At 36.0% G+C, this 13,130-nt stretch overlaps 1 protein-coding gene across 7 annotated transcripts in view; it reads right to left on the bottom strand.

Annotated features, from left to right (window-relative positions):
• The window catches only part of MYO9A (myosin IXA), a 175,473-nt gene that overhangs the window by 41,758 nt on the left and 120,585 nt on the right, over nucleotides 1–13,130 (bottom strand). For all 7 annotated transcript variants that reach the window (XM_031440897.2, XM_031440899.2, XM_031440904.2 and 4 more), the window contains 2 exons: nucleotides 5,305–5,417; nucleotides 1,934–2,076 (listed from right to left, as the gene is read on the bottom strand). In XM_031440897.2, coding sequence (XP_031296757.1) covers nucleotides 1,934–2,076; nucleotides 5,305–5,417 — 256 coding nt within the window. The remainder of the gene's footprint in view (nucleotides 1–1,933; nucleotides 2,077–5,304; nucleotides 5,418–13,130) is intronic.

Below are 13,130 nucleotides of genomic sequence, written 5' to 3'. Positions count from 1 at the left end.
ACCAGAGAAACTGGGGTCCGTAACAGTCCATTACCCCCTAGGTACTTACACTGGATTTGCCAAAGCCCCACCTGGTGCTTGATGAGAACACTGGCCCCACCTCACACATCGGTTTCCCCCACATGTATTTACCTTCCCTTCTGTCCAATGGTATATCCACATTCCACCTAAAAGCTAATTCTGATAATGAAGGAAAAAGTAGCCTCTTACATGCTTAATGCCAACTCAGGCAGGAAGTGAGGCAAACGCCATTTCAGGTATGGCACCAGAATAAAAACTATAAAAATACAGGAAATAAACATACTCAAATTGGCATCACCTGATATTAATTCCATTATGTAACCTAGATATACAAGTATCTAATTATTTCATTTAGCAAAACCAATATCTATCGCTATACTAAAAGAAATAATGGTTACTAAAAAAATTGCATATAATCCTATTTCAGCATTAAAAATAAGGGCTACCTTAATAAATTTTGACCAAAAGATTAAAAAAAAGATACAATCTTATTAATGTTTATAAATCCTTATGAAGCAAGCACACAATAAAGTCTGCTAATAATATATAGTTCAACTAAAGAGAGTCCTAATTCCTTCTTGGGAATTAGCAGTGGGGAATATTAACTGTGGAAAATGAAGAATTTAGAGTGATTACTGTGAGCCAGATAAGATGTGAGATTCTCTTAGGAATTCCAAATTTTCCAAACTGAACTTGCAGTATTCACTTACTTTATTACTGGTTTTACCCATTTCAGTTCGGAAACTGACTGGAGAAAACCACACATCTCTACTAGTTTTCCCTCTGATACCCAGGAGCCTCCTCCCTGGCTGATCCAAAGGAAGCCTGGCGATCTTTTCTCCCTTATCTTACCTTTATCTTACCCTTTGTTGCTTTATTTTTATCTTATCCTAGAGACAGGAGAAGTTTTCTTTACTTTGTGTAACTGGGTCTGCTCTATCATCACTTAGAGATTATAACTTTCTTCCTAGGACTTCTATTTTATTCAACTCTGGTATTTCACCCACCCACCGGTCAGTGGTATTGACTCACTACCACATATCCATCTCTGATGCACATCCCTGCTGAAGACAGCTGGCAACTATACACGATAATTAAAAACTCTCATATATACTTGAGCAAAGGGCTTGGGAAGAATGGGCTATCTTTCTCATACTGGGACTACTGGAATCCTTGAAGAGTTAGTAAGTCCAGCATTTGGAAAGGCCACATCTCAACAGGTGAACTAACTGCTGGGTACTTGCTAATGTGTCGTAACTGGTGCCCCCAAAGTTAAAGTGACAGCTACCACTAAAAAGCTCCAAGCGCTAACATATAGGAGGTACTTGGTATTTAGCATCACGGTTAAGAATATGGACTCGGGAGCTAGACTGCCTGGATTAAAACCTCAGCTCTGCCAATCACTATACGTGTATACACAAATAACCTGTCTGTGCCTCAGTTTTCTCATCTAAAAACTGGGAACAATCATCATACCAACCTCAAAAAATTGTTATGAGAAACAACTGAGTAAATACACACAAAATGCTTAGTACAGTATCTTATACAAAGTAAACACTCAGATATTAGCTGCTGTCTTCTTATTAATTTTTACTAATAACACATATTGTTAAGTAATGAATGATGGCCTAATCTTTATGGTTTAGAAAACTGAGGCCAACCAAAGACTCACAATCATTCTTGAAGTTGTTATTTCACTGTTTTGTGCCATATTTCCTTGGAACTTCTATTATAGGTAAAATGTAATTTTGTAATTATCTTTTAATTAAGGAAGGATTTAACAATCCTGGTCCTATCTCATCAGAATATCTAGCCAACAGGACTGCCATTATGAATATTAGAGGAATAGCAAACTTTCAGAAAGAGTAAACAGAAATTATGAAGACCATCTCCACCCTCTGTCCATTTTTACCATCTGGAAGCTGATGAACGGGAATCACATCAGAGCCAGCAAAGAATGCCGGAGCCTCCGAGTGGGTGGCAGCTTTCACTCTGGTAGTCTTCTTCTCCCCTTGTCTCCCTTTGGCCCAGAATCGCATCTTAGCTCTCTGAGGTCTATTTACAGAAAAATAAAGGTAAAAATGGAAATCAGCACATCCTGTTGACAATATTTATGTATCACTTGAAGTTACATATACATCTTTCATGTAAATTAATTCATTTAACCTTTACAGTTATGTTTGGTCATATTTAATCTTCAATTTTACATTTAAACTTCATCTGGAAGGTAAGGTGAGAATTTCCTCATCTTGAATACAGAAATAATGAGACCCAGAGATGTTAAAATAAAACAGCCACAAAGCAGTGGAACCAGGAGTCCAGCTCAGGTTTCCTGACTCCTAAACTGGTATCTTTTCATTCTTACCCTCCTATCAGCTTGGATTTAGTACACAGACAACAAACAAAATACTTCAAAAGAAATCGCTGACACCCCGTCACTCTAAAACACATTAGTTTACATTTTTGGGGTAATTTCCTTCCAGTCTTTAACCATAAGCATATCCATTTTTACATCATTGTAATCATGATTCAGATACAATTTTAGATCTTTCCACTCACCATTATGTAATAAAAGCTTAGTGTCACTACTTTATACTCATGAGTTATCAGTACTATTAAAGAACAAAAGCCACCACTTATTTGAGTTGTTATTTTGCTCCAGGCATGAGTACTTACATAGGATTACCTTAATTAACTGTAACAGTAAGTTTACTTTCAAATTATAACCATTTTCAAATGAAAAACTGGAGGCTTAAGCATTAGGTAACTTTCCCAAGGTTGCAGGGCCCTTGAGAGCCAAAGCTGAGACTCACACCTACTGTGATGCCACACTGCCTCAGCCTTAGTGCTTCCACACTCCCGCCGTGCACACAGACCCAGGAGACGCCCGCCCTGTGGTGACAACAGCCCATGCCTACTGACCCGTACTAGGAGGCTTCTTAGAGCATTAATTTGTTTGCTCCTTTGTATCTTCATTCAATCCACCAAAAAACTGAGCACCTACTGTGAGCAGGCACTATGCCTTCCACACCATGTCTACTTTTCACAGTTACCATGACAAGCAGGTGTTTTCATCCTCACTTCACACGTGAGCAAACTGAGGCTCAGAGGGCTGACAGGATGGAAGGTAACACCGGGTCTATCTGGTTTTGAAGCCCATCTTCTTTTTTCCATTGTCCCCCCACTTTGTTTTATAGCTCACTAGTAATCTTATACATCCAGATAGTATACGGAGAAACTGTTCTACAAGGATTATTACAAATGACAGCATTCTTCTGCCATTCGCACTTCTTCCCTGCTCCCTAGAGTAGTCCTTTTGATTGACTTAAGGATCTCTCCCAGACCCTTCTACCTGCTCTACTCTGGCTCAGTGCTTGCTGTACAAGTGTCATCGGAAAAGCTACTTTCATCATCACAATGGAGACTTTGTGTGTCTCTACTGTTCTATGACGGTAAGGGTCTTTTGGTAAGGGTCTACTGTCATCCATTATGTTGGGCACTCAGTGGGGTGGGTCCTTTCAATCTAGAAACTCAAGTCCTTCAGTATTGTGAAATTTATTTGAATTTTTATTAGTGATTTGTTCCTCTCCACATTCTTTGTTCTATCTTCCCAGAGCTCCTGTGCATGAGTTACTGGATGTCCTGAATTGCTCCTCTAATTTTCTTATCTTTTCTTATTTCTTCCATCTCATTATTGTCTTTTTGCTAAACTGTCTGAGATATGCCCTCAGTTTTCTTTCTAACTCTTCTGACTTGTGTCTTTACGCTATCACAGTTTCAATTTTCAAATGCTCTTCTTTATTGACTGTTTCTCTTTCAAGCATTCTGTTTGGTTTCATGGATGCAGTTGTATTTATTTACGGAGAAGATCTACTGATAGTTGTATCTGTCTGTCTTGAAGTTTTCTTTCCCCTGCACAGTTTATTTCTTCCAAGTTGTGTTTTATCCATTACTTTCAGTTTCTTTCATTTATATCTCCTCAAATGTGTGATGATCAAAAGTAGGGTATAAAAAGCTGCCTGGAAATTCTAGTGTACACTGGTGGGGCTTCCAAACTGCGACCTTCCTTGTGGGGTTATCTGGCTGGTCAAATTTGTCGGGAGAGCCCCTGACACCAACATCTTTAAGTCTTTCCTTGAAGGCTGGACAAAAGTCCCAAAGATTCTTTGAATCATCTTCTCAAAGGGTATGTGAGATGTGGAAGCTGAGTGCAGAAAAAAAGCGGGAGGATCTTTTCAGTATGCAATCATTCATTAAATCCCCCTGTTTCAAATATGTACCTCAGTCCTCCACTGTATCTAGTAACTTCCAACTGCAGAAGACTTTTTATCCTTCTCAGAGCATAGAGCTCCTGTTTTCTGCTACAGCTGAGGAAGGTCAGCCAGCCAGATGCTTCTTTCTCACTTTTCCCAGTTGGTTTCGGTTTCAGCTTTTTCCTATATATCAAGGCATTTAAAATTTCTCAATTTAGTTTCTGTATTCCACAGTTTTAGTACTGTCATCTTCTGTTGTTTTGTTGTTTCTGCTTTTGTCTTGTATAGGTTTTGCCGTTTTAGGAGGATGTGGAATTTAAATTTATATATTTAATCTGCTATCTCCAGCCGTATGTTCCTTCTATCGTGTTGTATTTTGTTTCCCAAAATTTGATCTCCAGTACAACCTGCTCTAGGTTTGGGTGACCTTGGATTGTGCCTCTACATTGACAGAGTGGTCTTTAACAGGGTTATGAAGCAGATAGATTTCAATGTGATCCTTAAGTGTTCAGTGAGGGCCCAGCTGCCTTATATCACACAGTAAGGGTCAAAGACATATTCTTGACAAATAAAAATTCCATATATTCTCTTAAAGAGAAAAGAATTTTATTTCCTGAAAGTTTCCTCCAGTTCCATTTGTAAAAAATTTAACTCAGAACATAATCCAAGTCCAAAGCTTCAAAATATTTTCAATCTCATCTGGTCTAATCCCTTTTCTTTTACAACAAAAAATCATTAAGTCATATAATGATTTAAAGACTTTGCCCAAATCACGCAGCTAAAGATACCATATAGAAGCTCATTTTACACACACACACACACACACACACACACATATGTACACATATGAACTATTTATGTGCCTGTCACAGTGGGTACTTAATATTTGTTGAAAATAGATAAATTTTAAAACTTTCAAAACAGTTACAGCTGCTCTATCAACGTTTAAAAAGAGGCTCAGTATTTAACTATAGTTTATTAGTTAATAAAATTAAATTACCCCTATTAAATTTCGGTGTATACTTTATACCTTGTATCTGAATCTGAAGACTTCTGTCTCACTGTCAACTTCGTAATCTCTCCTTGAGACATGGTCTTATGAAGTTTTGCTTCTTCATCAACTGAAGAAAATCTCTGTGATGTCTGTAATAATTACATATGTAAAAGACTTTAAAACCAAGTAACTGTATCATAGCACTGTAAGTAAAGCTCAGGTTATAGAATTATATAAGAATTACATCCATTAGAAAACAAAAATACATTCATATTATTCAGAGATTTACTGAAGTATAAGAACCTACTAAAACCTCTATTAACGTCCTAGAATAATCTGAACAAAAGAGACCTTGGGTCGATGAAAATGCTGAAGAGGAACTACCAGCTCATGTTTTCTGACAATTTAACACAGAGCATTAAGTGTGGGGAAAGCAAGAAAAAATTCAAAACCAGCTAAAGATACAGACAAAAGATCCAGGATCCGATAAATCTAGAATGCTAAGTATAGTCTTTCATACCTTCTTTTATTTGTCCCTATAAAGATGATAATTATTTTTATAGCTTAACTTGTTATTATAGATTCTTATTATATCCAGTTAAGGATTTAAAAGAGCTAAAACACAAGAAGATAAGAAAAATTAAGGATAAAAGAATAAAAGATCATTACCCCCACTAATGGTCTAAATTATAAACAACTTACATATATCAAACTGGGACATGAATTTCAATTGACAATTCTTTTTCTATTTATTTATGGTGTATCCTATTAAAGACAACACCATTTGGAGGAGAGAATTTCCTGTTAACTATTCAAGTCATTTTCTAATATTCATTTTTGTACAGCTATAATACTTTCTTTAGCCTTTTGGTCTGCCTAACTATGGCCTTACCAACAGAAATAGCAAATATCTTGAGTTGTTAAAATTTAAAGAACAGATTTCTGCCTCTGGCCAAGATGGAGTAACAGGGGCCTGTTTTACCCTCTTGTTTGCAACAACCAAAAATAAAAGCAAAACAAAAACCAGACAAAATAATATGAAACAGCCGTTATCAGGGTGATGGATAGTTACCCCTGGGAGATGGGAAATAAAATCAGTGGGCTAAGTCCTACATCTGCCCCAGCTTAGTGTCTGGATACAGTTTCCAGGCTGTGACACGGGGAATTCAGGTGACCCCTGGCAGACTCGGAGTTGAACACATGAGGTTGAAAGCCTAAGGGGAGACCAGGGCGACTAGAGACCAAAAGACAGCGCACTGGAGAGGAGAGGGACACACGAAGGAAGAGCTCTGGAAACCTTCAGAGGGTCCCCAGTGAAGATTCAGCTGAGTACTGATCAACACGTCTGCATCAGACAATCACCCAGGACCAGGGAGGGGGCCACCCAGAAGGACTGAAGGTAACAGCACACTGCTCACAAAGGCTGGCTGCAGCGCCTGCGCCTACGAGTCAGAGTGCATAACCTCACGGCTCCCGGGTCTCATGTCAACAGTCAAGGTCAGTGAGCCAGAGACTAAGCACTGCTCTGTTAGAGCCTAACAAATCTTTACTTTATTTAATAAAAACTATTCATTTAACATGTATAACATGATGGTTTGATTTACATATAAACAATTAAATGATTACTGTATTTAAGCTAAGCTAATTAATACATCATCTCCTCATATAATTACTTTGGTGGGGGGAGGCAGAACACCTGAAATTTAGTCTCTTACCAAATTCCAGTATTCAATACAGTGAACCTAACACATCTGTCAAAAGGAATAACTAAAAGGACCAAACTACTTGCAGAACAAAGCTCTGGACTATTACTGGGATGTAACAGTCTCAAGAATTTTAATTAACCACGGAAGTGTCCAGCACCTGACAAGGCAAAACTGACAGTGTCAGGAACCCAGTAAGAAATAACTAGGCACACAGAGAAGTAAGAACGCATGACCAGTGAAGAGGAAGAAAATTAACCTGTCTATAATGACTTAACACTGACACAAATGTTACAGAGAACTGACTTAAAGGGAAAGGACTTAAAATTGCATGTAATTCAAGGTGACATACTTTTACAGGCATTGCTTCTGAGGGGAAAAAAATGTAAAAAGGAAGGAAGTGGTGCCCTTTGGAGACTGGGCAGTGATGAGGAAAGAAGCAGACGGGGAAAATTTAGAATCCAGCAAGGAAAAAGAGGAGTAAAATATGGAGGACGCAACATTGCTTCCACCACACAAACCAAAGCAACCCAAAACAGTCCATAAAAGACTGTACTTGCTACATGGACACAAGAGGAAGCTCCTGAATTGTTATGTTATAAACTACCCCCAACGCACAAAAGGAATAAATTAAAACATAAAAAATCTACAAAAGCTTCTACAGTAAGAAAAACAAATAAAATGAAAATCAAAATTAGAATGAAAATAACTCATTTCCCATCCAAAAAAAAGAGCATAAAACAGAAAACTGTAACTCAAAAGTGAATTAAATTTCCTCATCTATCTGAAACAGTATCCTGAATCAGAAATTCAAAAATTAAAACTAGAAATGAAACCCCCTCACCAAAACAAAAACAAAAACCAGGAGGAAATAAAAGGAGAGTTGAATGAACTCAGGAAAGAAAGAAAAAGACAGTGAAATGAACTTACAAGATAAGATGCCTAAGGGAGAAAAAGTACAACTGGAAAATTTAAAGGCAACTGAAGAAAGGCGGAAAGATAACGAAAAATATAAAATATACAAAGAAACAAGTAAAAAGAGTCAAAAGAGAAGGTGATTGAAATGGAAGACAGGAAAAGGAAAAACTTGTTTGTAACTGCAGTCCCTAAGCAAGAAAAACAAAACAAGAGGACACAATATTTAAAACTATAATCCAATTTTAAAACTATAAACACACCTCTAAATGAAAACTTCAAAACAAGGCAAGACCAGAATTTACATATTGACAGAGTCCTGAAGATACATGGGATAATTAATGTGTAATGATTAACGTGAACACATACTCTAAACTTTCAATACAAATTAAAAATTCTAAAGGCCTCAAAGTAAAAAGATCAAATAACTTCGAAGGGCAAGAGAATTACACTGGCAATAGACTTACCAAAAATAACAAATAAAGGAAGACAAAAACAAAATAGCATTTTCAAAAAACTCAGGGAAGATATGAATCAAAGATTTCATATATATTTTATATCAAATATTAAGGCTACAGAAAGAACTCAGGGAATTCTATACTGATGTCCCTTCACAAGCAATCTAGTAGGGGAAGAGCTTCCTTGAACAAGAGATAAACAGGGAAACTCCTGCAAAATATCTGAACTGATCACTTAACGTATTTAATAGTAGATCTAAGACACAAAACAAAGTGAGGACTAGGAAAAGAATCACATACAAAATTACACGTTCTGACAAAGTAGAAATAAAAGCCTAAAACTCAGGAGTAGAAAGGAGCAGAAAAATAGAGACTAGAAAAGTTCATTAACAGTTCTGTCGTAACAGATGAGAATATCACTCATTTAAAAATGACTGACCAGAGTGTAAATGGTTAAACTGAAACAGTACATTAAAGGCATTTTTAAAAGCTATGTACAAAGGTGAACAATCAACAGAATAAGAACACAACCTTTCCTGAACAGCAAAAGAAATTTTTAAAAAATTAAAAAGCAAGAAAAGCTACGTAAACACACCAAATTTAGCATAATATATGATAAAAAATTGTAAGAAAGAGTTAAGAATGAATCCATCCTTACTTCAATAAATATGAATAGATTTAACTCACCTATTAAATGACATTTTTAATTTGGCTCACAAAGCAGGACCCAACTCTACTATATAAAAAACACACCTCTAAAGCAAAAGGATCCAGAAAGGCTAAAATTAAAGGATGAGCAAAAGTATTCTAGGCAAGTGGAAATAATCAGAAAATAGGGGCTGTGATATTATTATTTATATAGAATTCAAGCAAAAAGCATTGAATCTGACAAAGGACACTTTTTAATACTAAAAGCCACAATTCACAATGATCAATAGGAGCCTTTAACGTAACATTCTCTATACAAGACAGATTAAGTGTACAAAAAATAATAAGGACACAGAAGACAAACAGCATAATCAATAAGGTAGAGATTACATACATATAAACTGAAATGTTATACTCTGAATAGAGAATACACCTTTTTATCAAATGCACATTCAACAAATAACAAGCATTGGCAAGGATGTGGAGGAAAGTTCACTGTTCGTTCATTGTCGATGGGAATGTAAACTGGTTTGGCCACTATGGAAAACAGTACGGAGGTACCTCAAAAAATTAAAAATAGAACTATGATATGATCCAGCAATTCCACTTTTGAGTATTTATCCAAAGAAAACAGAAATACTAATTTGAAAAGACACTTGCACTCCAATGTCCACTGCAGCATTATTTACAATGGCCAAGATACATAAGCAACCTAAATGCCCATAAATAGACAAATGGATAAAGAAGATGTATGTGTGTGTGTGTGTGTGTGTGTGTGTGTGTGTGTGTGTGTGTGTGTGTGTGTGTGTGAATATTACTTAGCTATAAAAAAGAATGAAATATTGTCATTTGCAACATGTATGGACACTAAATAAAGTAAGTCAGAGAGAAAGACAAAAACTGCATGATCTTACTTATATGTGGAATCTAAAAACAAAATAAACAAATAGAACAAAATGAAGACATTTGGAAAATGAAATGAAAAGAAAACAAATGGATGTTTGCCAGGAGGGAGGGAGGCAGGTAAGGTGGGCGAACTGGTGTAGGAGATTAAGAGGTACAAATTTCAAGTTAAATAATAAATAAATCATGGGGATGTATATATAACACAAGAAATACGGTCCATACTATTATAACAACTTTGTATCATGACAGTTATTAGACTTATTGTGGTAGTCATTTCATAATGTATGCCAATGTCAAATCATTACATAGTACATCTGAATCAACATAACATTGTATGTCAATTATATCTCAATTAAAAAATGCACATGGTACATACACAAAAACTGATCACATACTAAGTAACAAAATACCATTATATTTGATCAAATTACTAGCATTACAAATACTCTTTCATCAAAATACAATGAAACTAAAAACTAAAAATTTTTAAAAAGGCTCTTCATGTGAAAACTAAAAAATTTTATCAAACTAGTTTTGGGTAAAAAGAGAAATACAAACTAAAATTACAGATTTTCTTTTAAAAATAAAACTTTTACACATTAGAAAAAATAAGATGCATCTGAAGTGTGATAAGAGGAAAATTCATAGCCTTAAAAACCTGTATCAATAAAAACAAACAAAATAAATGAATTAAATTCCCCACTCAAAAGCTAGAAAAATAAGAAAGCAAACAAAAAGAAAGCATAATAAAAGGTAAAAGCAAAAATCTGTGGAGAACGGGGGAGGAAAAGTAAGTATGATAAATAAACCAATTCCTGTTATTTTGGAAAAAAATTAACAAAATAGACAAATGACTAGCTAGAGAAAAAAATCTACAAAATAATAAATGACAAACGAGAACTAATCATTGAAACAGAATTTTTTAATATCATGAGACTAACTTTCTGTATCTCTATGCAAGTAAATCTGAAAAGTTAGATGAAATGGATATTTTCACAAGAAAAAAACAGTCAAAATTGGCCCCATTAGAAAGAAAGCTTTAAAGACAAATTTTCCTAGAAGAAATAGCGAATTAAGCCACAAAAAGTACCAATCCCAAATGGTTTCACAGGGCAATTCAACCGTATCTTCAGAGAGCAGAGTCACAATGCTATTAACTGTCCCTAATTTTCGGGGAGGGGAGAATAAAACACACATATAAATACTAAGTGTACTCAACAGTGTGGCTGCTCTCTGGGGGCCACCAATCTAAACCTCTTATGTCATAAACTCTGAATTCAACCGGTATTCTAACTTGTAAGACTCACCTCAAAATCAGTAGGCTAGGTCCTAAAATCCTACAAATATCCTTTTCTGACTTCCTCTTTCCGAGAAATAACTAAGACCTAGTCAAGGTGAATTTTCCCTTACTGTAAAAATAAGCTAATAAATTTAGCCTTGTTTGATTAATGAGTTTTTCTGGCAGTTTTGTTGGGGAGTGGACAGTAAAGAGAAGGAAAATTCGACACAGATAAGGATTGGAGAAAATCTCAGAAGAAAACAAATAGAAATGGGAATATAAGAAGTGACAGCAGATTTGAGGGTAATATGAGACATTTCATACTGGAGATGAAGAGTACAAATTCTGGAGAGCTATTTGGGAGTCATACCCATAGAGATGACTGCTTTAAATCTGGGGAATGGTAGAAGAATCCATTCAGAGAAAACTATAAAGTTACCTATACTAATCCTACAAATAAAGGATGGAAATGATTTTACTAACTTACTTGCCATCCAGAAGATGGAGAGACTAAAAATCTATATGAAAGCCACCTCAAAAATATTGCTTAGCAGAACATGTTGTTCTTCTTGGGTAAAAACAAACACAGTGGGTGTGAAAACTGAGTGAAAACAGTAATACAGAGACTAAACAGTTATTCAAATGGCAGAGTTAAAGGTAGAATGTTAAAAAAAAAAAACAAAAACGCCAAAGGCATAAGGAGGGGAACTACTACTCTGCCTCCACTCCTCGACAGCTCAGAACAAGTACTTAGTAATTCCACTCGGGAGGCAAAATTCCCCTATAGGGAATTCATTTCTAACTGTCTTTATCTCATTAGATCAGTTGTTTCACAACTGGAAAGAGCAGATGGCTTCCTCCAAGACTGAATGAGATACTTCTTAGGAAATGAGTTATTACATCACTTTGTCCAGAATTAATTAATTAATTAACTAAACTAAAATAAACAAAAACTATCCAGTTTCTTAAAAATCATGTGCCCAGAAAATCTAGACCATTTAAAATTCTGAAGATACCTGAATTTTGAGAATTCAGAGGATTCCATTTAGAAACAATGTCTTCATTTTCACAATATCAGATAACATTAAACATGGCATATTTTCAAGATAAACAAACAGAAGCACACTTTAAAACTGTTCCTACCCTTCCCACCCCCAACCCCAATAAGTATTTATCAGCATGTTCAAGAAAGCAAAGCTTTTCATGCAAGTGTCCACCAGAAACAAACACCACCACCTGCTCCTAAAACAGCTAGTGATGAAACAGAGGGACGGTGAGACGCTGGAGGGGTGACTAACACGCTGTGCAGGGCGCTCTACGACTACGGGCATGCAGTGACCGTCAAGCAGGTGAACAGCGTCGTAGGCAGAGGCTACCAGCTAGAACCCTTACAGGGGCCCTCCAAGCAGAAAGCCCAACTTCCTGCTCCATCTCAGTAAGAGTTCTCAGCGAGAAAGAATTCTACCACCAAAAGGACTAAGGTTTGTAACAAAGGAAACGCTCAGGAACAAAAACAGCAACTGCAAATGCTAAATTCTTCCACAAATGAGAAGCTACGTGTACTCTGGAGAATAATCTAAGTACGCTCCCAATTTACCCTAAAAATACATAGCAGTACTTTTCATTAAAATTCGTTTGCTCCATTACATGATTTCATCTTTAACAACTAAGCATATGATAGAGTATGTTTCATTACTTATAACTCAAAAACAGGGCACGTCCAAAATGGAGTTACTTTGTTCTACACTGAAAAGAAGGCTTTAGCTCTAATTACATATATTAATGGATACACAGACTGCAACTTTTACAGTCCTACAGGGTCATGATTCATTTGTCTAATTAGAGAAGTGGTCATGGATTTTTGTTTTTGCTGTTGCTTCTTCTTTCACAGAATATCAATATTATCATTTAAAAACTGGGTCTATTTCCAACAAAAGATAAAGATAATGAGGG

Source organism: Camelus dromedarius, chromosome 29 (assembly GCF_036321535.1).
Source record: "Camelus dromedarius isolate mCamDro1 chromosome 29, mCamDro1.pat, whole genome shotgun sequence".
Lineage (NCBI taxonomy): Eukaryota > Metazoa > Chordata > Mammalia > Artiodactyla > Camelidae > Camelus > Camelus dromedarius.
The sequence above is the reverse complement of the archived record's forward strand: the minus strand, read 5'-3'. Positions and strand labels throughout refer to the sequence as shown.